Source organism: Poromitra crassiceps, assembly GCF_964638095.1.
Source record: "Poromitra crassiceps genome assembly, chromosome: 22".
Lineage (NCBI taxonomy): Eukaryota > Metazoa > Chordata > Actinopteri > Beryciformes > Melamphaidae > Poromitra > Poromitra crassiceps.
In genome coordinates, this window is record NC_139647.1 from 1,619,948 (window position 1) to 1,644,336 (window position 24,389).

The 24,389-nt window shown below is 44.1% G+C and overlaps 4 protein-coding genes across 5 annotated transcripts in view; 3 read left to right on the top strand and 1 right to left on the bottom strand.

Annotated features, from left to right (window-relative positions):
* Window positions 1-13,780, top strand: chata (choline O-acetyltransferase a; the record flags this gene model as incomplete). The annotated part of the gene is made up of 14 exons (XM_083658224.1): window positions 1-48; window positions 1,438-1,629; window positions 2,380-2,498; window positions 3,957-4,010; window positions 4,486-4,666; window positions 7,043-7,220; window positions 7,388-7,557; window positions 9,840-9,940; window positions 10,046-10,174; window positions 10,882-11,004; window positions 11,088-11,223; window positions 12,153-12,215; window positions 12,320-12,457; window positions 13,349-13,780. 14 exons carry the CDS (start codon window positions 1-3, stop codon window positions 13,778-13,780), a joined length of 2,064 nt encoding a protein of 687 aa, XP_083514350.1.
* Window positions 13,781-16,599: 2,819 nt separating this feature from the next.
* LOC310796076 (E3 ubiquitin-protein ligase TRIM35-like) lies at window positions 16,600-17,457 on the top strand (the record flags this gene model as incomplete). Its single annotated transcript, XM_083658227.1, has 1 exon — window positions 16,600-17,457. One exon carries the CDS (start codon window positions 16,600-16,602, stop codon window positions 17,455-17,457), a length of 858 nt encoding a protein of 285 aa, XP_083514353.1.
* A 2,978-nt stretch (window positions 17,458-20,435) lies between these two features.
* cUnh10orf53 (chromosome Un C10orf53 homolog) lies at window positions 20,436-21,227 on the top strand (the record flags this gene model as incomplete). Its single annotated transcript, XM_083658756.1, has 3 exons — window positions 20,436-20,529; window positions 20,826-20,945; window positions 21,163-21,227. 3 exons carry the CDS (start codon window positions 20,436-20,438, stop codon window positions 21,225-21,227), a joined length of 279 nt encoding a protein of 92 aa, XP_083514882.1.
* Window positions 21,228-24,206: 2,979 nt separating this feature from the next.
* Window positions 24,207-24,389, bottom strand: part of ogdhl (oxoglutarate dehydrogenase L) — a gene marked incomplete at its 5' end in the record, with an annotated part of 30,822 nt that continues 30,639 nt past the window's right edge. For both annotated transcript variants that reach the window (XM_083658150.1, XM_083658151.1), the window contains one exon: window positions 24,207-24,346. In XM_083658150.1, coding sequence (XP_083514276.1) covers window positions 24,223-24,346 — 124 coding nt within the window. In that variant the 3' untranslated portion in view covers window positions 24,207-24,222. The remainder of the gene's footprint in view (window positions 24,347-24,389) is intronic.

The window sequence follows — 24,389 nt, forward strand, 5'->3', positions numbered from 1 at the left end:
ATGCCAGTTCTGGACAGAGACCCCTCCAAGGATTTGGAGGGGAGTGAGGTAAATATTCTCTCTCTGATTTTTGTAGGATATAGGCTCTTCGTTAGAAATGACATTTGAAATAAAATAAAACTAATGACTCGCAATAACAGTGATTTTTTTAAGACAATATGCTATTTATGTAAAACCTTCAGAATTGACAGCAGGGCCAGCGATGCCTTTATTGGGGCCCTATGCACAATTTGATTTGGGGGCCCACTACCTTGGTGCCGCCAATACTATTGACTATTATAATGCTTGATCATTCGCAAACCTTATCTCTCTCACACACACACACACACACACACACACACACACACACACACACACACACACAGTAATGCAAACATACATTTATCTTTCTGTTTCTTGTTTTCTTCTGATTAATTTTTTCTGCTCCAGAAGGATATGTCCTTTTTGCGACATTACTTTTTGCTGCATCAATGCAGAGGAGAGGACTGTGACATAACGTTAGTCTGTCCTTGCATCAAAGTGGGCATGATTGTGACACCAGCTCTGACAGAGACAGCAGGAATTGATTGGACCAGTACAGTAGTATTAGCTAGTGTCCTCTAGTAAGAGAGTGGCATCAGCGGAGGACCAAAATGCGAGACTCATTAGCCAATGAACAGCCAGGATCTGGGTCTCGTGCTACTTTTGCATGCTAAAATAAAGCTGATAATGTACAATTTGATTCAAGGGACGAAAAACCCTTTCAAAGTACAACACAAACTGTCTATTTTGCTGCAACTCGACAGTGCTGCTTTTTTTTACTCAAGAGTTCCACTTCCTACTTCCTGGAAAAAAAACTGGTCCATTGGAGTGAATGGAGATGTCGGAACTCTTCTATCCATACGGCTCTGGTATTAGCTAGACAGCCTGTACAACATTATACAGTATATAAGTATATATATATATATATATATATATATATATATATATATATATATATATATATATATATATATATATATATATTATGATTAGATTTCAAATGCCCTTGGGGGGGCCTAAGCAGGTGGGGGCCCTAAAGCAGCCGCTTAGTTCACTTATGTATAGGGCCGGCCCTGCACTTCATTGCCAATGGAGACCATCAAAATGCTGTAATTATATCATGTAATTTGAGGAATGAGATTTTATAAGAATGGTTGATCTAGTGAGTGAGGTTGCCCACACTTTATGCAACATTATCTTATTTAGAGTCAGGTAAGGTGAGTACAAATTCAGTAGTCAATTTCAGAATAAAGTTAAAATATCACCAAAGGCATTGGGTGATGAATACCATCATGGATCTCAGAAGAAATTCTGATGTTTTAGATGCTGATGCACTCACAACTGCGGTAACATTTTGATGAAGGGGTGATGGTGGGGGCGGGGGTTGCTGAGTTTCTCATCCTACATGTTGTCCAGGGTCTGCCGAAGCTGCCACTCCCCAGCCTGAAAGACACACTGGACATGTACCTGAGGTGCATGAAGCACCTGGTGACGGAGGAACAGTTCGACAAGACCCAAAACATTGTGAAGCAGTTTGGCGCCCCTGGAGGAGTGGGGGAGCTACTGCAGAACAAACTGACGGAGAGGAGGGAGAACAAGGCAAACTGGGTAACTCAACTTAATCCTCTGTCTGGCGAAAAACACACAAATACATTTAAACCTCCAGAAGAATTGTTTGCACTGTCTTGGAAATAATAAAGCACTATATGGTTGATTTGGATTTACAATAAATAACGGTTATTCACTCGTAAACGTACATAAAGGATTAAGTTAATTTAGGCTTGTCCTCCCAATAACCTTCAGTTACTTTATTGTGTAACTTAATCTAAGTTAAATTCATCACTTAACTCTTTAATTAAATTAGTTTGTGAGTACATTTAAAATAAAATTAATAGGCTACAAGACTCCTTGATTGATTCAAAATGCACTAACAAAAAAAAGGCTTTACTTAGGACCACAAATACAGGATTAGCCTTCATCGTGCCCAATGGTTGGCACTGTGTAGTTTTGTGAGAGAGAAAAAACTGGCTCACATAATAATAATACATAACAGTAAATTGTTTCAATAATCAAAAATTGTGAAGCAAAGCAACAATAATTTAAGTATTTGCTTATGGTAGATCGGTAGGATGTTAAATGCAAATCAGCCTATGTTTTTAACGTCAAACACTACACCTGCATGCAGCATTATTTAGTACTTATTATAATATAGTTGTTGTTATTATTATTATTATTATTATTATTACTTTATATGTATTATTTGGTAGCTACTAAAGCTATGTCACAAACATTTTTGACACTTTAGATGCCTCAAGACCGCACACAGCATGCTTTAAGTGAATGCTTCCCTTCCTATAGGTGTATGACTACTGGCTGAATGACATGTACCTGAACAACAGACTGGCTCTTCCAGTCAACTCCAGCCCTGCTATGGTGTTCCCACAGCAGAACTTCCGGGCTCCCATAGACTCTCTGAGGTACGAGACACTGGACAGTATCGCCCGAGCTCTCTGTGTCTCTGTCTCTGTCTCTGTCTCTGCTGAACTGAACAGCGCTTATATAGTATTAACTGGAGAGCCATGCACTGCACTATATCTACTGAGAAGAATGAGCCGTGATTGTGAAGCACTGTAAGAAAAAACATTGTAAGTGTAATTTGACAAGTGCTTCTTGATTAGGCTATTAAAGTGATAATATGGAAGATTTCAGTCTTGTTCTCTTGGGTGACACCTATTGGCGATGAGTGGTAATTGCAGGTGAGATCCAAACAGTGCTATCATGTGACATTACTCAGTTTGTTCGGCCATATTAACCACCAGTAATGCTAGCAGAGAGCGGAAAAAGTAGCTTGTTATCCTACTTCACACAAAGAGTTGTCAGGAACCTACAGTAACCTACAGAGTGAGTCTATTGTGTTAGCTCCGCCCACCCTGTGAACCTACACTAACCTACAGAGTGAGTCTATTGTGTTAGCTCCGCCCACCCTGTGAACCTACAGTAACCTACAGAGTGAGTCTATTGTGTTAGCTCCGCCCACCCTGTGAACCTACAGTAACCTACAGAGTGAGTCTATTGTGTTAGCTCCGCCCACCCTGTGAACCTACAGTAACCTACAGAGTGAGTCTGTTGTGTTAGCTCCGCCCACCCTGTGAACCTACAGTAACCTACAGAGTGAGTCTATTGTGTTAGCTCCGCCCACCCTGTGAACCTACAGTAACCTTGAGAGTGAGTCTATTTTGTGTTAGCTCCGCCCACCCTGTGAACCTACAGTAACCTTGAGAATGAGTCTATTGTGTTAGCTCCACCCACCCTGTGAACCTACAGTAACCTACAGAGTGAGTCTATTGTGTTAGCTCCGCCCACCCTGTGTCACCACAGACACCAGGTTCATAAATGCTGCAATACTGAAAATGCAAAGGCTTCCATCAATGAGCCATATAGGCTCAATCACCACTGTGTTAAGTCACTATCAGATAGATCGTGACTTAAGTTAACAGACATTTATTTAGATGAAAATCTTCCGTATTATCACTTTAAAGCAAATGTCCAGAGTGTGGCATAGCTTGGTTATATTAGAGCCTAAATTGACCACTTCCTTGCTACGTGAGAGTGCTCACCTTTACAGATAGGGTCATTACCCAGAAGGCCTTGAGGGCTAACGGGGGCCAGGGCGCTGCTGGTGGCAAGGTTAATAGACAATGAAGGTTGTGGTTTGGTCAACATGCTATTGATCCGGGTAGACCGGAACCTTAACCAGGTGATTTACATAAGGCATTTATACTGTTCACTTTAATACAGGTCCACAATCAATCAATAGCCAAGGCCATTTGTAGAGAATCAGCACGCGAGCATGGAAAGGGGTGACCGAGTACAGATAGCGTTTATGTTTTGTGAATGGAAGCATTTCACATGGGAACGCTGTTTCTTTCCTGTAGGTTTGCTGCACACCTCATATCAGGAGTTCTGGAGTACAAGACGCTCCTCGATGCGTAAGTGGATGTGTTGTGAGGAGACGAATGAATCGGTAACACTTTACAATAAGGGTACATTAATTAATGGTTAGTTAGTGCTTAATGATGCTTAATAAGCATTAACCTACCATGGGTTAATGCTTATTAAGGGTTAGTTAACCCTAACCCTAACCATTAACTAACCCTAACTAACGCTAAAACTTTTAAATAATGTATGATACATTAATAATACTTGATTTAACATGAACACCATTAGTAAATAGGTTATCTTCACATGCACTCTCTGTGTGTGTGTGTGTGTGTGTGTGTGTGTGTGTGTGTGTGTGTGCGAGCACGTATGTGTCTGCGTGTATGTGTGCATATGCATCTGTGTGTGTCTGTGTCTGTCTGTGTGTGTGTGTGTGTGTGTGTGTGTGTGTGTGTGTGTGTGTGTGTGCATGTGTGTGTGCGTGTGTGTGTGTGCGTGTGTGTGCGTGCGTGTGTGTGCGTATAGACATGCTCTGCCTGTGGACTATGCACGGGGTCAGTTGGCTGGAACCCCTCTGTGCATGGAGCAGTACTATCGTCTCTTCACTTCGTACCGCCTAGCGGGGCCTGCGAGGGACACACTAGTGGCCCAGGAGAGCAGCGTGATGCCAGAACCTGAACACATCATTGTTGCCTGTAAAAACCAGGTCAGACACGGCACAAAATAAATACATCCAAAATCCTCTATTATCACTATTATTATACAACAAAGGAACGTTTTCAGGTGTTTGTATATTTTCAGGGTCGGATACAAAGAAAGACAGACAAGGAAGTAGGCTACCAAACAAAGATGCAACCTGACAATGCGGAAAATGACTCATTACCAAAAAACATGATTGACACTAAAACAATATTTTTGCCACTATAGTCTTTCAGCGGTTGATTTTAAGTTTGAACAAGAGATGCACAGTTATTTATCTGACATTACCACTTCACTGTGTAATTTAAATCTACTATAGACATCAAATTATTAATATCAAAAGACTGTTCCACTTAATTAGGATGAAAACTAGCCCGCCCATCATGTCCCTGTCATGGCGGAACATATGGATATCCACTGAGTTGTGTCTGATGGTAAACAGGTCCTGTGGGCTCCCAGCAGTGAGTGATGAACAGGTCCTGTGGGCTCCCAGCAGTGAGCGATGAACAGCCACAGCCCCAGTGACAAGTGTTCTCTGTTAACTTCATTAGCGATCGCATGTGTGACATTTGCATTAGATCAGGCCCGCAACCTTCAGCACTGTCGCTGAATTACACTTCCATCATTATTATTATTATGTGATAAAAACCATGATGGGCCTACACAAGTCAGCTACTAATTAGCATGCTAAACAACCACGGATGGATATATTGATCAAACAATTACCAAACCATTGCATGCACCGATATGAACATTTTGGCCGATACGGATACCGATGTGAACATTTTGGCCTGATACCGATAACCGATATTAACATTGCAAAATCGGACAGATGCAAATATATATTTAAAAAAACCCGAATATCTGCAGATACCAATAGCTTGCATGGATCACGCCCATTTGTGACCTCGGCCTTCATTTTGAGGTCAACTACACACCTGAAGTTTCATGACTGCATTTTGCACGGTTTTGACACTATCGCTGTGACAAAATCTGTCCACAGACAGACAGACAGACAGACAGACAGACAGACAGACAGACGACCTATAAACACCTGGCCAAGTACTAGAAACCGCTTCTGTGGTAGCTCCTGCTACAATCGGTGTCTCCAGTAGGGTTGGGGTGATTGACGATGTCGGGCACAGCCGATGGTCTCAGGCCGCCACCCTCGTAACATCGTGATGTCTAGTATAAGAGCCGTGCGCGGCGCGCATTACATAAATGTCTGGCGCACCGCGGGGAAAGCAACGCATTTACTAGGGCTGACCCAGCTTCCATCGTTGCCATAGCAGCCTACCAGCTGCTATTAAAAAAAAAAGATCTGCATGATTGCCACCTCCCCCCAAGTTGGTGGACATCGTCCAACCCTAGTCCCCAGGACCACATTTTGTCATCACACACACACACACACACACACACACACACACACACACACACACACACACACACACACACACACACACACACACACACACACACACACACACACACACACACACACACACACACACACACACAGCCGTCGCTGTCATGGCTGGGAATAACAATCCCAGATCCAGCTGCTGGATATAAAGATGGGAACGTTGTGGTTCATGATTGCATAGTAGAGAGGTGGAGGAGGGGAGTGGCTCTATAGAATATTAGCTGTAATCCAGCTCAGACTGAAATGTACCAGGAACGTTAGTGGGCACATAAAAGTCCCTACAGTATGTGTCCATGTTGTTATAGGTAACAAACCCTCTTATATCACTGTATGGCTGCACCTAATACACACAGGTAGCCTACGGCTAAACCTAAACCTCCGTCTGTCGTTCTTTGTGCTGGACGTGGTGATCAACTTCCTGTCTAAACCTCCGTCTGTAGTTCTTTGTGCTGGACGTGGTGATCGACTTCCTGTCTAAACCTCCGTCTGTAGTTCTTTGTGCTGGACGTGGTGATCGACTTCCTGTCTAAACCTCCGTCTGTAGTTCTTTGTGCTGGACGTGGTGATCAATTTCCTGTCTAAACCTCCGTCTGTAGTTCTTTGTGCTGGACGTGGTGATCAATTTCCTGTCTAAACCTCCGTCTGTAGTTCTTTGTGCTGGACGTGGTGATCGACTTCCTGTCTAAACCTCCGTCTGTAGTTCTTTGTGCTGGACGTGGTGATCAACTTCCTGTCTAAACCTCCGTCTGTAGTTCTTTGTGCTGGACGTGGTGATCAACTTCCTGTCTAAACCTCCGTCTGTAGTTCTTTGTGCTGGACGTGGTGATCAACTTCCTGTCTAAACCTCCGTCTGTAGTTCTTTGTGCTGGACGTAGTGATCGACTTCCTGTCTAAACCTCCGTCTGTAGTTCTTTGTGCTGGACGTGGTGATCAACTTCCTGTCTAAACCTCCGTCTGTAGTTCTTTGTGCTGGACGTGGTGATCAACTTCCGCCGACTGAACGAAAGAGACCTGCTGACTCAGCTGGGGAAGATTGTCAAGATGGCCGACAGCGAGGAAGAACAGCTCTCACCTGTCGGCCTGCTCACTTCAGATGGACGGACAGAGTGGGCGGAGTCTCGCAGTGTGCTCATGAGAGGTGGGTTTGGAGGGGAGGGGTCAAAATACTAACAGGCGGTATTGCGTCAGGTTATAAAAATAGCAGTGCTGTGGCCAGTGTTTCCCAGTCTATATGGCCAGTCTATAGTCTATATGGCAGTCTATAGCCCACCAAATGAATTGTTTGCTGGACTTATTTTGCTGCAGAGTCTACCAACAGGGACTCTCTGGACATGATTGAGCGCTGTATGTGCCTGGTGTGTCTGGATGAGTCCAGCGGGCCGGACCAGACTGACACCGCACGGGCCATGAGGATGCTGCATGGAGGAGGAGTGGCCAAGAATGGGGGCAACCGCTGGTATGACAAGCCCATGCAGGTAAGTGAGCACAGCCAGCAGGTATGACAAGCCCATGCAGGTAAGTGAGCACAGCCAGCTGGTATGACAAGCCCATGCAGGTAAGTGAGCACAGCCAGCTGGTATGACAAGCCCATGCAGGTAAGTGAGCACAGCCAGCTGGTATGACAAGCCCATGCAGGTAAGTGAGCACAGCCAGCTGGTATGACAAGCCCATGCAGGTAAGTGAGCACAGCTGGTATGACAAGCCCATGCAGGTAAGTGAGCACAGCCAGGTATGACAAGCCCATGCAGGTAAGTGAGCACAAGCAGGAAGAAGAAAGGGTCACGTCGCTCGTTGTGTCCTAGAGATCTAAATGATGTTAGAGAATTATTTAAAGCCAGTGGTTCTCAAAGTGGGGTCCGGGGGCCCCCAGGGGTCCCCAGCAAAAAGGGTAATAATTAATTTTCATTCGAATTCCAACCATAAGTAACACAATTATGCCTATTTGGGTCATGGATTTCATACATTATTCTGTAATAAAACAAGTGTGACAACCCTCCCACCAGTCTTGCAGGAGCCTGGTGTTGGGGTCGTTAGGCCGGTGGTTCTCAAATGGGGGTCCGGGGACCCCCAGGGGTCCTTGAGGGGGTTCCAGGGAGTCCCCAGGAAAAAGGGGGGTAATTTATTTTGGCTATAATTTCATTCATAAGTAACACAATGACTATTTTGGTCATGGGTTTTATACACTTTCTGTAATAAAACATCTAAAAGCATCAATCTTATTATCATATGGGGGACCGTGGGACAAAATCCTATCAAATGGGGGTCCGTGGTCTAATCTTTATCATTCATGTGAAAAGATTGGAGAACCACTGCGTTAGGCTGATTGGGTGTACCTGGGCCGAAGACCGTCAGACCATTTCAGTCTCTGTCCATCCTCACCCATGCATCTTTTGTTCCGTTTAAGATAAATTAGATTGTGGCGTCTAGTTATTTTCTCTTAGTTTTAGTTAATACATCATTGTTTTAACTTGTACTTTGGTGTACATCACTCCCCTTTACAACCCGGCTCAAGGGAAATAGCAAATGAGGGGAGTCATATACAAAGTAAAAGTTAAAACACTTATTAATTAACTCTAAAACAAACAAACAGAACAAAAGGTGCATTGTGGAGAGGGAGACAGACTGAATGGTTTGACTATCTTCTGAAGCCCAATGAGTGCACCGAGCCCAGGTGCCCCGGCCAGGAGAGCGGGAGGGTCCGCACAAAAGTTACAATCTGATCAGATGGGTGACCCTGGGACAAAATCTTATCAAATGGGGGTCCGTGGTCTAATTTGTGTCACTTGAGGGGTCCTTGATGTGAAAAGGTTTGAGAAGAACCACTGCTTTAAAGAATACTGTGGGAGAACAAACAAGGAAGCGATGAAGGAATGAGGGGAGGAAGGAAAGAAGGAAGGAGGGAAGGAAGGAGGGAAGGAAGGAGGGAAGGATATACGTGGTTGCATGTACCGTAATGCCAATGGATGTAGTCAGCTAATCCCGGGCCAAATTGGGAACTTGATTAAGAGACATTCTGAAGGAGAGCTTCCCATTGGATTAGAACCCCTGGGAAGCCTGGGAAATGTCATTAGCAGCATGAACTTTGATAGAGATGTTTTGATGAAGAATTTAGATGATTTGATTTACATGCTTCATAATTTCACTACCCAGCGATAAGAGTCAGAGAGACTTCCTTTCCCGATCATATATGCAGGCTGAATCTGTGACTGCAATCTATGGATGATATACAGTAAGAAGTCACATCTAGTGTCTGTGTCTAAAGGAAGGAACCGAGTAGGGCTAGCCCAGGGCCTTTCAAAGTCTGAGACTGTGGGCCTCCCCCCAGACAAAGCTTGGAAAAGGTGCCCCCCCCCCCGCCCCACTCAATTTCTGGATGCCTATGTGAACATGATTATGCTATTTGATCCAATAGACACAAGATAGCCTAATATAATATTGCTGTTTGACATACTTCAGACTGCACCAAATACATCAAAAGGTCTGTCTGAATACATTTGTTCTGACTGTGGGGAAAGCTATTCTACTGTATGTGATCTCCTTTTGATAACTAATGTCATATTTTTTCACTTCCATTCACTGAGCCTCCCCTGAAACTGCTAGTTGGAGCCCCCCCCCCCCTGAAGAGGCCCCGCCTCCCACTTTGAAAACCTCTGGACTAGACGTCTAATCAAAGTGCAACTGCTAAATTAACTTTAGCTTAGCTTTAGCAACGTTCCAACCCAGGAAATCCTGTTGACAACCTGCACGACTGTCTCAGTTTGTCGTAGGCTCCGACGGCTGCTGTGGAGTGGTGTGTGAACATTCTGCGTTTGAAGGAATTGTCCTGGTGCAGTGCACAGAGTTTCTGCTCAAATACATGTAAGGCGCTTTCAAAGTAATAGAAGGGCTTTCAAAGTAATATCATCCTAAAATGCAATGGTTTATTCATTTGTTGATTAATAGTCAAACCCTGTGTCACACCAGGATCGGCAGCCCGTCTAAGCTGGTGAGGGCTGCGAGTGTGAGTGAGCTGCCGGCGCCGCGCAGACTCCGCTGGAAATGTCCTCCGGAGATCCACAAGCTCCTCGCCTCTGCCGCTGACAAACTGCAAAGGTCAGGGTTCACTATACATCAGGCCCCGCCCCCTTTTAGGGGGAAAACACACAAGCCTCTCCCCGTTGACTTCAATGTAAAATAGCACTACCTCAAAAAATTATAGAAAAATAACAGAATCAATCTCGTTTATTAATGACCCCAAAACATCATGACATGATAATATATTACAACTCGTCTGGCCATAGAATGAGCAAGATACACTGGAAATATGACTTTGACCCATCTAAAATCATGTGACTCATGTCACATATTTACATTACAGTCCCGAGCCAAGTAGCCTACAACGACGCTGGGCTCCACTACAACAGCATTTCATGTCGGAAGACTGAATTAGCAACAGGCGGACACCGGAACTAGATCAGAGACGGGTCATGAGTCACATGATTTCATCAAAGTAATATTTCAGATGTATCTTGTGCATTGTGTGGCCGGCCGAGTTGTAATATTGTCATGTCATGGTGTTTTTGGGTCATTAATAAACGAGATTGATTCTGTTACTTTTCTATAATTTTTTGGGTAGTGCTATTTTACATTGAGGTCAACGGGGAGAGGCTTGCGTTTCCCCCCTAAAAGGGGGCGGTAACATGTGCCGCCAGGAGCCGCCTACAAAATGACGTATTGCCGATCTGGTGTATGATCTCCGGTTTCTACAACAAGAACATAAACGTTTCAGCTAATAACACAATGTGTTCTCGTTGACCCAGGATGGTGAGAAATCTAGACATGAACGTCCACACATTCGACGACTATGGGAAAGAATTCATCAAGAAGCAGAAGATGAGTCCAGATGCCTACATCCAGATGGCCCTTCAGTTGGCCTACTACAGGTAGGGAGCAGCTCAGTAGCGCAGCAGCACTGATTCCACGGCTCCACAGCAGCACACAACTACCATGCTTTGTCTCTATGCAGGAGTCATGGAAAACCAGTGACGACCTATGAGAGTGCCTCCATACGTCGCTTTCAGGAGGGCAGAGTGGACAACATCCGCTCCGCCACACCTGAAGCTCTGGCCTTTGCCAAAGCAATGACTGATGGGACCACGAGTGTAAGTTATCATTATTTTTAATACTATAGGTTTTATCCTGCTACGATTAACCTCAACAGAGACGGTTGGTGTACAACTCCACTGTGCAGAACTATACTTTCTATCCTACTATAGAATAAAGGAAATTGTCTGTCTGTCTGTCTGTCTGTCTGTCTGTCTGTCTGTCTGATCTGTCTGTCTGTCTGTCTGTCTGTCTGATCTGTCTGTCTGTCTGTCTGTCTGTCTGCCTGCCTGCCTGTCTATCTGTCTGTCTATCTGTCTGTCTGTCTGTCTGTCTGCCTGTCTGTCTGTCTGCCTGTCTGTCTATCTGTCTGTCTATCTGTCTGTCTGTCTGTCTGTCTGTCTGTCTGTACAGAACGTCTGGTGGGCTTATTTCAAAATAAAGGCCAAGCCAACGACCAGATGTTGTGTCCGGCCGTAATCTTAAAAATAAATGTGGTGAATGCAGAGTGGCAGGGGGGACACTAGCCTGGGTAAACCCAGCCTCCACGTGACCTCTATGTACTATCAGTCACGAAGAAACGTACGCTACGGGCATAGCCTGCAACGTCACGTTGAAGGCTGGGTTTACCCAGGCTAGGGGGACACTGCACAGAAAATGCTCCGACTAAATGTGGGAAAATGAAAAAATCGGCTTCACACACACACACACACACACACACACACACACACACACACACACACACACACACACACAAAATGAAGCATCACATTAGTTCATGCAGGACACGGTCGGACGTGATAGGCTAACACCCCAGCTGTAATCAGCTGACAGCCTAATTGGATCAGCGTTTCTATTAATTCACCAATCACATCCATTCTCACAACAAGGCGGTCCATTTAAATATGGCTCCCTGTTCTCCACTGGTCTTTGCTACCCCCAATGCTGCCACACACTAATATCGGTGCTTGGTCATTCACTTCTCCAGGATACAGAAAAGATGGAGAAGTTACGATGTGCCATAACTGCGCAGACCAAGTACACTATTCTGGTAATCTCAGAGATCTGTTTATAATTTTGACATTCCGTTACGATCATCTGCTTATCAAAGTAAATATAATAATATTAGTAACATACTTGCATTCTCCTTTTCAGGCTATTACTGGGATGGCCATAGACAATCACTTACTAGGACTGCGTGAACTTGCACACGAGCTGAAGGTAGAGAAGCCCGAGATATTCAAAGATGACACGTATCTCATCAGCAATCAGTTCGTTCTCTCTACAAGTCAGGTATGTTTGTCTAATTTCGAAAGGATTAACTAAAAAATATACTTCGGCTCAAAATGATTGGTGACAGTGCGACTGTCTGATGTTAGTAATTAATAGTTTGCTATTTTTGTTAAGATGATCTGTTGATATCAAAATTCACAACACACACTCAACTCACAGTAGCAGTCTTGCCTAGAGTAGTAGTAGTAGTAGTAGTAGTAGTAGTAGTAGTAGTAGTAGTATTTTGAGCTAGAGCTGCAGCAGCCGATTGAGTGGGGAGGGGAGAACATGTTGGCAATCTAGCTTTTGGGTATTTTGACTCAATTTTTGTATATGGATGGATTCTTAATTTCCCTTATGCCCAAGTTCACATGCTCTGTTAATGAAATAAAAATTAATATAGGGAAATACATCATCGTAGTCTCGTGTGTTGATCAGAGTTGTGATTAAAGGGTTGGGTGATTTTCCGATTTCAAAGTGAGCCGCAGCATTCTTAAGTTTGGGAACGCCTGGATTAGTTGATCGACAGAAAATTAATCGTCAACTATTTTTTATAATCGATTCATCGTTTAGAGTCTAAACGATTAGTCTAAACTTTAGACTCATTTTTAAGAGAGAAAAAATACTACAATTATCTTGTTCCAGCTTCTTAAATGGGAATGTTTTCTGGTTTCTTTAGTCTTATATGACAGTAAGCTGATTATCTTTGGGTTTTGGACCAAATAAGAAATTTGAGGATGTTATCTTGGGCTTTGGGGGGAAAAAACATTTTGCAACATTTTATAAACCAAAGACTAATCGATTAGTCGAGAAAATAATCAACGACAGATTCATCGATAAGGAAAAGAAGTTGCAGCCCTAATTTGAGCATACAAATAAGTTCTCAGTCTGAAGCATTCGATCTTTTCCCAGGTCCCTACTACTGTTGAGATGTTCTGCTGCTATGGACCTGTGGTGCCTAAGGGTTACGGGGCGTGCTACAACCCTCAGTCAGACCACATCCTCTTCTGCGTGTCCAGTTTCCGGGAGAGCTCAGAGACATGCTCTGGAGAGTTTGTCAAGGTTGTGGTCCAGGGACTCCTGGACATGAGGGATCTATGTAACAAATGCAATACCAGCTCCAATCCAACGGGGCCAACGAGGGGCAAGACACTGGAGACGCACACACAGACCGAAACAAACTGGCCAAGCAAAACACAGGAGAGACCAGCTCACCCGACCAAGAATCAGCAACCACTGCCACAGGTTCTGGTGGAGACAGCAGACCAGACCAAGGTGGAGGCTCAAACCCAGACGTCATCACAGGCAGCGGCTGCAGCTCTGAAGAATGGAAGGAAGTCGTAGGAAACGGTAGTTAGTTTAGTGTGTTAGTGTGATGTGTGATGTGTTGTCGTGCTGCAACAATGCATCCCTCCTGAGTCACTCACAAAAGGTACACTGCACAAACCTGTCATGCAAATGTTCTGTGAACCTGTTTTGTGATCTATTGTAAAATGTAGTAAGTGCTGATGATGGAATCGGCATATTCTAACAGTTTAGAGATGTTTCCCTGCTAAAGAGGACCTTGTTTGCTGTTGTTACAAAAATGTCGCCCAGTAAAAATGTGCTAACAGGGGTAATGAGGAATCAAATTTGAGTTTTTAAATGCAATACAAAAAGAAGAACATTCCAGATAGAAAATCAGTGAGTGTTGTTTTGCACTAGATATAAGTGAATCAGCCAAACTAGTGAATGTATTGTTGGAAGGCTGACAGTTAAGGCCAGTAAAATTAGAGTTGTAGCATAGCTAATACATGCGAGTGAAAAAAGATACCGACACACAGGGATAAAACTCCCTTTTTTATGTCTGCAACATTTCACCCACATTGATCTGTGTCAGTCAATATAATGATTGGGGAAATACATGTGAGTTAGTTTAATGGTTGATTGTTTTACTATAGGCTATGTCAACTGACAGGTTGCATGCTGCTCTGAAGATTTATACAACTAAAATCTTCTATGCAAATTTAATTTGTGTCTTGATAAATTGCTGTGTCTATTGTACCTAAATGTGGTAATTCTAACAAGTCTGTTTTAAAGGTATCCCGAGTTAAACTCGTTGATCATATTACTAGACATTCAGATCTACTCTACTGCCAGTGTATGCCCTACACTGGGATCCATACTGTGCTAGTGACATAGACAATAAAAAGCAATTGGCCAAGCTAAAGGGACACTTTTTTACTTTCTTAAAGAATGTTAAAGCAATGAAAATTGTGTATTTGTAAATTTATGAGAAGAAATATAATATGAATTAAGTTATTATTTTTGTATGACAGCCTATAGCCTACTGTTGCAGATAATTACAGTGTGTAAAATGTGAATTTGAAAAAGTATTTAAACTTATTGATCAGAGGTGATCACTGTGTTGACTATAAAATGGAAAAATAAAGCTTTAAATATTATATAAATATATCTTGAAATAACATACAGTAGTAGCCTACTTGATACCATCACATCTGTTCATCAACAGTGGGCCATATTACTCTGCATTTCATCAACATGTGATTGTTCTTGAACTGTTGTGCAAAGTAAATGAATAGAAATAAACCAAAATCAACCAAAGACTCACAGTATATTTCTGGCTGTTGTGCTGAAACGTGAAACCCCGTCCACTGCATCAAAACCCACGCCAGCCCACGCGAAGGCAACCAGCCTCCGCCTGCGGCGTCGGGCCGTTCTTCGCATCCCTACTGCGTGTGCGTTCTACTAGGTTGATTATCCCTTACATGTTGCACAAGTCTTTTGATGGGATTTTTTCTTCCCTACGTGAACTTTTTGTGTTGTGGTGATATTCTGTGGCATTTACAACAGGCGGTTTCAGGGGCAGCTTGCTGCAGGCAGGGCCAGGGTCCTTCCACTGTCAACACGGAACAACAGTGGCAACTGGGAACGAACAACACGCTGTCAGCTGTGAGTAAAAGTGCATTAAATCCGCTCAAAACGACTATTTACTGGATAGATATTTATGTTTCTCATGTGCGAGTATGAATACATCAAACCTCATATGAACATGGGACATTCAGCCCAGGTCGGGGCCAGGGAACAAATGCGGCTACCATGATATGTGATGTCTCTCTCGAGACTGCACGCCAAATTCCATTCAAAAACCCCGGGCAAGGTGGCCTTACCAGCTCCAGACTAGTCTCGCTTGCCAGACTTCCCTCCCTGGAGAGAGTCTCACTAACGCCCTGTTACAATACAATACGTTTACCTATTACGTCTCATGACTTACTGTAGCTGGGCACTGAAGTGAAGACGGCTTTCGAATGATGAGAGCCTTTTCTCCGAGTGCTTTTAGCACTTGAAAGAACGGCCATCTTGTACTCACTGCTGCCACCTACGTGCAATACACTACTACGTATGGTGGTCACATAAATATCCATGGTTTGAGGTGCCAGGGGCGGGGGTCCACTGTTCTCGATTTAATTTAGTAATTGAGTATTCCCATAGATTAATCCGAATAGCTAATCGGACAAGAAATACTTTTGCTTTATTAAAGAGCAATAGTAAACAAAACATTTCATAAATGTCTTCGGTATAGTCTACACAGCTGTGTGTGACTAGGCTTGTATACATCGATGCTACAGTGTTATCATTGATGTAGGCAGCGCCAGCCACAATAGTGTTCAGCTAATAGAGTACCGCAAGGATGACAGATTTCTGGAGGCTTACCTACTAGAAGTCCCTGCACTTCCTGGTTCTTAGGGGGGAAAGGCAATTTTTTGTATGGGGATTTCATTTTAATTAAGGTTTATCATTCACCATTAAGAAGTGAAGAATGCGTCGTTTGTGTGGGTGAGTGTGAGAGAGAAACTGAGTTTGGACACCTTGGAGAGTGTCGTGGCACTCATGCTGAGTCCTGAGACATATTACATTAAATGGTCTCTTTGCGGGCCGCCGGGTTGGGTTGGGTTGGGCATTAACACATATTTTAACGGGGCAGGCGGGGCAGGATGGTTGGTGCGGCCCTTAAAAAACCCAGACCCGTGCATCACTACTGTGTAGGCCTATTATAAATATATATATATATATATATACCATAAAACTATCATTACCTTTTGTTCATCATTTAATAGATCTCATCCCTGTCCGGTTTGTTTTCAGCTTCACCCGGAGAGAAAATGGCTTCCAGATCAGAGGAGCATCTCGCCTGTCCTATCTGCCATGACATCTTTAAAGATCCAGTCCTCCTGTTATGCAGCCACAGCCTCTGTAAAACCTGTCTGCAGGAATGGTGGAGAAGGAATCAAATACGTAACTGTCCAGTTTGTAAGGCTACATCTTCACTGATTATACCACCTTGTAACTTGGTGTTGAAGAACCTGTGTGAGGCTTTCTTACTGGAGAGAGATCAGAGAGCTTTAGCGGAGTCTGTGCCTCTCTGCAGTCTGCACAATGAGAAACTCAAGCTCTTCTGTCTGGACCATCAGCAGCCAGTGTGTCTCATCTGTCGAGATTCAGAAACACACACCGACCACAGATTCAGACCCATCGATGAAGCTGCACGAGATCTCAAAGAGGAACTTCAGCCATCACTGCAGGCCTTCCAGAAGAAACTGGCACGCTTTAATAAAGTTAAAGTAAATTATGATAAAGTAGCAAAACACATTAAGCTCCAGGCCCGATGCACAGAGTGGCAGATTAAGAAGGAGTTTAAGAAGCTTCACCAGTTTCTCCAAGAGGAAGAGGAGGCCAGGTTGGCTGCACTGGGGGAGGAAGAGGAGCAGAAGAGTCAGACGATGAGGGAGAAGATTGGGTGTCTGAACAGAGACATAGCAGCTCTTTCAGCCATTGAGAAGGAGCTGAGAGCTGAAGACGTCTCCTTCCTGCAGAACTACAAGGCTACAGTGGAAAGAGTCCGCCGCCCCCTGCTGGAGTATCCACGGCTGCTCTCAGGAGCTTGGATAGACGAGGCCAAACACCTGGGCAACCTGAGCTTCACAGTCTGGGTCAAGATGAAGCAGATGACACTCCTGTGATTCTGGACCCCAACACTGCCAGTGTCAATCCAGCACTCAACCTTTCTGAAGATCTGACCATGGTGACAGTTGGAGGTGGTGAGGCACCAGAGATTCTTGAAAACCCAGAGAGGTTTACTTGCCATCAACATGCTGTCCTGGGATCTGAGGGCTTTAACTCAGGCACTCACAGCTGGGATGTTGAGGTTGGAGACTGTATATGCTGGAGTCTGTGTGTGGCAGCAGTGTAGAATGAATCAGTCAAGAGGAATAGAATGACGACATGTGCTGGACTATGGGGAATACTATTCGATGATGGTGAATACAACACCATCCCTAAACCAAGTGTTGTTCTCTGTGAGAAGAAGCAGGCCCAGAGGATCAGAGTGTATCTGGACTGGAGCAGGCCCAGAGGATCAGAGTGTATCTGGACTGGAGCAGGCCCAGAGGATCAGAGTGTATCTGGACTGGAGCAGGCCCAGAGGATCAGAGTGTATCTGGACTGGGACAAAGGGAAGCTGTCATTCCTTGATCTTGATACTAACACATGCATACACACTATCACACACGCTTTCACTGACAGGCTGTTTCCATACATTATGGCGTGTCCGTGGCAGGAAGCTGTCTCTCTGAAGATTTTTACCAGGGAAGGTCTCTGTAACACTGGAACAGCACAGTTAGGGTGTGTGTGTCCACCAACCAACATGTTGAGCACTGGTGCTGAGCTGAAATGGTCTTATTTTTTTTATTTTTTTTGCACCTTACCTCATAGTACGGTAAGCTTTGTTAAAGTAATTTTCTCTATATTCATCATCATATATTCAGCATTTGTGAAATGTATTTGATCTACCTTTATTCCAGGTTATTTTTCTTCGCCTTTCACGTCGGAGACTGGCCGATATTTTCCTAATCTTTTGGCGATACTGATGTATGCGCACATTTCCCCCCACCTAATTTCAGAGAACATCCTGTAGTAGAATGAACACATTATTCTGCCTACTCTTAACGTGACGGCCCACTGGCAGATGCAGATACAAATACAATGCTTTTCAAAATGTACACATTCACTGGGCAGAATAAGACAACTAATTTAACTTTGGTTATATAAAACATGCCTTTTTCTTTTCTGTTTTTTTGTGTAACATTTTATTTCAAACAAAACTGTAAGATTCATCCTCCTTAAACAGGCTTGGGCGATGCTCTCCCTGGGTTAGCAGAAAGGTTATTTTCTGGCCGATCCCGATATTCCATTTTAAAGCATTTATCGGCCGATACCGACGACGTGCCGATATCATTGTGCCTCCATAATTGCAATGTTGTTGTTTTTCTCTGCCATTTTTGTTGGTAGGATTGGATTGGATTTTTATGGTTTCTTTTTATTTGATGTGTGAGAAACAGCATCGAGGATCAACTGTTTTTTTTCCTCTACAAAAAGTTATTTCCAATGTATTCATAGCCATATAGGCCACAAGATGCCACATACAGTTTTGTTCAAAAATGTTTTGAGGGGATTGTTGTTGTTCTGTACACTCCTTGTAATCAGTGTTTTTCTTTTCTTGTGGCAGAGTGTACATCCCCATCCTCCATAGATAAGCACTGTTCAATAAACTTGATGAGGAGCCTTCTACCTCCTCCCATAACGTGCAGCTTTTGTGTTGTGCTCTTTTGGAAAGTAGCCCCGCAGTAGCCAGGCGTGGAAGCATGCATTGCTGACGTTGGGTCTGACCACGTGAGACTAGGTGGGAAAGTAACTTAAGTACATTTACTCAAATACTGTAGTGTACAAATTTGAGGTACTCATTTTACTTTATATTTTCTGCTACTTTATACTAATACACCACTACATCTCCGAGGCCAATTGTACAGTTATCTGACAGCTTTAGTTATTTTGCAGATTCATATTAACAATACAAAATAATATAATCAATCAATATTATATTATATCTTCTTATAAAGATTAGACCACGGACCCCCATTTGATAGGATTTTGTCCCACGGTCCCGATAAGATTTATATCTTTAGATGTTTTATTACAGAAAATGTATAAAACCCATGACCAAAACAGTCATTGTGTTACTTACGAATGGAATTATAGTGGAAATAAATTACCCCCTTTTGGCTGGGGACCCCCTGGAACCCCCTCAAGGACCCCTGGGGGTCCCTGGACCCCCACTTGAGAACCAGTCTTATACACTACTTGAAAATGCACTGCTGTTACTGTGGCTTGCTAACAGCCAATGTATGTAGAGCTAAAGCCTGGGGCAATGTGCCATGGAAAGCTGAGCGACCTTTCCTAGAAATGAAAGCAATGTGTGTGTGTGTGGGTGTGTAGTGCAGTGTATGTAGTGTGTGTGTGTAGTATGCTGTGTGTATGTGTAGTGCAGTGTATGTCGTGTGTGTGTGTGTGTAGTGCTCCTGTGTATGTAGTATGCTGTGTGTGTTTGTGTGTAGTGCTGCAGTGTATGTAGTATGCTGTGTGTGCATAAATAAAATACAGGAAGATACTACACTACAGTATCTGGCTATCGCATTACCGAACAAAGCATGTCGTCATAGACCCTTTTCACAGGGGGTCATTTTGTGTCGAAAAGGCAGAATAAACACAGGTGCGAGCAAAACACTAATGAGGGTTTCCACATTCCAATCATGGAAGTTGGAAACCCTCATTAGTGTTTTGCTTGCACCTGTGTTTACCCTGCCTTTTCGACACAAAATGGCCCCCGTGAGAAGGGTCTATTATAGTGGACTGTGGAGGCTTGCTCATTCCGTTTATGGAACTTGAAACTGACGTAGACTAGAAGCTACTATACAATGTTACCCCCCCCCCCCCTCAAAGGGGCGTGTTCTTTATAGCAGCCATGGGTGTGTCCACCTGACCAGTTGCATCATGTGGTCAGAAACCAAACGGCTTCGCTTCCTTGGCAACGAGGCCACTTAGCAACAGGTGCATGAAGACAAAGGAAGCAGAAGATAAGGGGGTTACCTAGTGTTCACAACAAATGCCCAAACACGCACAGGTGACCCTGTGTTATGGACCATATGAGTCCAGCGGACTAGTACAGCACCGGACCTTCCGTCTGGAGGGTCTGCAGGGTAGGTCTCTTTTCCCATAGCAGTCTGGTTACGATCAGGATATGTGTGTAAACTGTGTGACCATGGGTGTTTTTTCACAGCAGCCATTTTGTGTCTAAAAGGCAGGGTAAACAGGTGCAACCATTAATGAGGGTTTCCCAACTTCCAATCCATTTAAGTGTTCCAGTGCTGCGGCCCTAATGTTAATGTTTTGGTTGCACCTGTGTTGCTTACCCTGCCATTTGGACACAAAATGGCTCCTGTGAAAAAGGTCTATTGTTTTTGATCATTAATTGCTATATCTCTATCTGACAAAGCTGCGCTAAGGGAGAATGGACATCGGTGTGTCTTAGAAGAAACCAGTGACTGGAACAATGTGACGCTCGTGGTCAAAGGGGAGAGAGTCTACACCTGTTCCATAAAGCAGCTGGAGTTTGGTGAGTTTGGTTTCCAAACAAGGCTGAAGGAGTCATGACATCATACGCTTCCCACCACACACCCCATGGTGATGTCAGGTGAATGACTGTGATGTCAGAACTAACAATGTGAGAGAGTGATGCTGAGCTGCTGAATTGTTATTACTGAGTCACAGTGGAATATAGAAAAAGAACGCATTGATGAAAGCCGAACAAATCTGTTCTTCTTTCCCCCAAGGCGGAGATGGTAAACTGGACCCTCTTTGCAAAGAAGCTGTTACTGCCGTGGACAACGCTTACTGACAATAATAGAGGCCTGCAACTTCGGCATTAAATAAATTTAAAAAATCCTAAAACACCCACAGAAAGTTTTTTTTCCCATCGTTAAACAGCAAAACACAATGGGCTGTTACTTTGTGTTATTGTATTTTATTGTTGCATGAATTCACAGTTGTATGCTGATGATTGTGCTAATAGGCTACTGTAGGTTTTTTTTTGCATACAGTAACATTGTACATTCCTTTCCTTTACAAATATATATATTTTTTTTACAAATAAAATGCATAATCTGCAATGAAACAATGTTATTGCTCTGTTTATTTAAAATGTAGCACAACTGCATCCAGCTGTGCAATAGTCTTTTTCAACAGCTGTTTCAGCACCACACTGACATGAGGATATAAGCTTATTATTCCAATAAAAAGGGGCGTCTTTGTGGTGTCGAGTTTGAAGCACTTGCCTACAGGGGTGTAGTGGTAAATACAGAGGTGGGTAAACTCTCCAAGGTGAAGCACTTGCCTACAGGGGTGTAGTGATAAATACAGAGGTGGGTAAACTCTCCAAGGTGAAGCACTTGCCTACAGGGGTGTAGTGGTAAATACAGAGGTGGGTAAACTCTCCAAGGTGAAGCACTTGCCTACAGGGGTGTAGTGGTAAATACAGAGGTGTAGTGGTAAATACAGGGGTGTAGTGGTAAATACAAAGGTGGGTAAACTCTCCAAGGTGAAGCACTTGCCTACAGGGGTGTAGTGGTAAATACAGAGGTGGGTAAACTCTCCAAGGTGAAGCACTTGCCTACAGGGGTGTAGTGGTAAATACAGAGGTGGGTAAACTCTCCAAGGTGAAGCACTTGCCTACAGGGGTGTAGTGGTAAATACAGAGGTGGGTAAACTCTCTAAGGTGAAGCACTTGCCTACAGGGGTGTAGTGGTAAATAAAGAGGAGGGTAAACTAAGGTGACCACATTTCTCAAAATGAAATTCGGGGACATTTCCAGTCCGGCAATCAATATATCATTAAAATATCCAATGTTATTCCCTATGAAATAAAAAAGGGGGATGATTCCGGTTTCGTTTATTTTGCCCATGGCTGTTGTACTGTAACAAACAGTCGGCTTCACGAAGAGGCCCCTGGTGCCACCCCCACACACACACACACAAACACTTCATTCACTGTGCCCCTTTACAAAATGTTAATGTGTTCTCCAGCAGCATTAGGCCTGGCCGTCCGAACCTATGAATAGCCTCAGATCTCAACAAGTATTTTCGGTGTCGTCCTAAGTGCTTCTTCATTGTTCAAGATTTCCTGAAGGAGCTGCAGCAGAACATGTAAACACTTGTTGGATGTCTGGATCGATGGGCTACATAGACGTGTGATGCTTTGATATGCTTTTAACCCGCCCGTAAGCCTCCCGCAACCTTCCTGCTTGAGTGGTTGACCAGTGGGCACGTCTGTAAAGGGTAGACTCATAGGTACTCATAGAATCCATTCTCATTCAGATATCTTGAGGTGAGAGGTCAGGGGTCCCCTTTGAAATTGACCATGCTGGTTTTTCAAAATTCATTATTTAGCCCCCTTCTTGATAAGGTAGCATGGCATTGTTGGTCCCAATGGATGCTGTAGGTCTTACAGTTTCACACCCTATAAGTATCTTCACTCTAGATTTAAGAATGAGCCCATTAGAGCCAGAGTCATATCGGCCGCAGACGTCAGTAGAAAATCTGGGCCATTTTCGGGGACAGCTCCAGTCGGGGACAGGTCACCAAAAACGGGGACTGTCCCTGAAAATCCTTTAGGGTAAACTGTGTTTACTTGTGTTTACACTCCACTACGCCCCTGCTCGCCTACCACGGTGGAGACCCGGGGTCAACTCCCGGCAGCGGTACTTCCGGCTTGGTCAGACGTTCCTACAGGCACAATTGGCCGTGTCTGCGGGTGGGAAGCAGGTGGGGGTCTTAGTCGTGGTCACTGCACTAGTGCCTCCTCTGGTCGGTCGGGGCGCCTGCTTGGGGGGACGTGAACTGGGAGGAATAGTGTGATCCTCCCACACGCCACGTCCGACCGCCGACCGCAGAAACCGCTGTCAGGTGAAAAGAAAGAAAAGACGCGGCTGGCTGGCGACTGCACATGTATCGGAGGAAGCATGCGCTAGTCTAATAGCTCTCCCCAGATCGCAGAGGGGGTGGAGCAGTGCTTGGGACAGCAGGGGGAATTTGCCAAATACAATTGGGGAGGGGAAAAAAAGATTGATAAAGAAAAATTATTCCAATAACAAACTAAAGATACATAATTTTTGTTATCACTAAAATATGTACAATTTTGTTTGTACATGGCTTATAGCTACTGTAAATCTCCCAGCGTTAACTGGAGAGGGTATGGCTTAACAGAAAGCGTAATTATATGGCGCAGCATTTCTAAACAGTGATAACTAATATCAACTATGTTCAGTGCCTGGGGATTTTAAAAATGTGACAACCGAGTGTCAATGTTCGCCTCATCCCAAAGCATCCAAGGCTTTGCTGTGTTTACGTGTGTGCATCCCCCGAGCCTCACAACACCAAGCTGAGAGCCGTATTGTATGTCCTCGCTAGACAGCTGGCTCACGTCTCCTGGTGAAGTGAGGCATGACAAGAACTAGAGACTCACTAGCAGCTAAAAGATCACCAAGGCAAATGCGGGCAATAAACCTACTCGGAGCTGATGTAGCTTATGCTATCCATCTACAAAAACAGATCTACAATCTCTGATTCAGCATAGAGGCAATGGAGGTATCTACTGTGCTAAAGCCACAGAAATGACAGAGATCGTCCGGAATCTGAACTTTGGTATGTGAAGGTTTTTCTACGGGTAAATTCACGGCCATAAGCACTCGGCTACACTGCAGATTGTCACAAATCTAAACTAGTTTTGTAAAAATGTCTAATTTTGCCACATATCAGAACTTAATCAAAAGGTCCATGGTGGTTGCAGATGGAACTGCTCCTCCTCCCTGCTTCTTGTTCTGGTTCTCCTGAGGCTCACTAGAACGTCCTCCCCTCGAAGGTGCTCAGGTTGAATGCCGTGTCCATGAATCTCTTGAGCTCGTTGAGGTGGGTGGACTTGTTGCCTGTGGCGGGAGCGGCTGCAGGGTCGCGACCCACATACCTGAAGGGAACAGGTCCGTTATATGGAGCTATAGTGAAGGGAA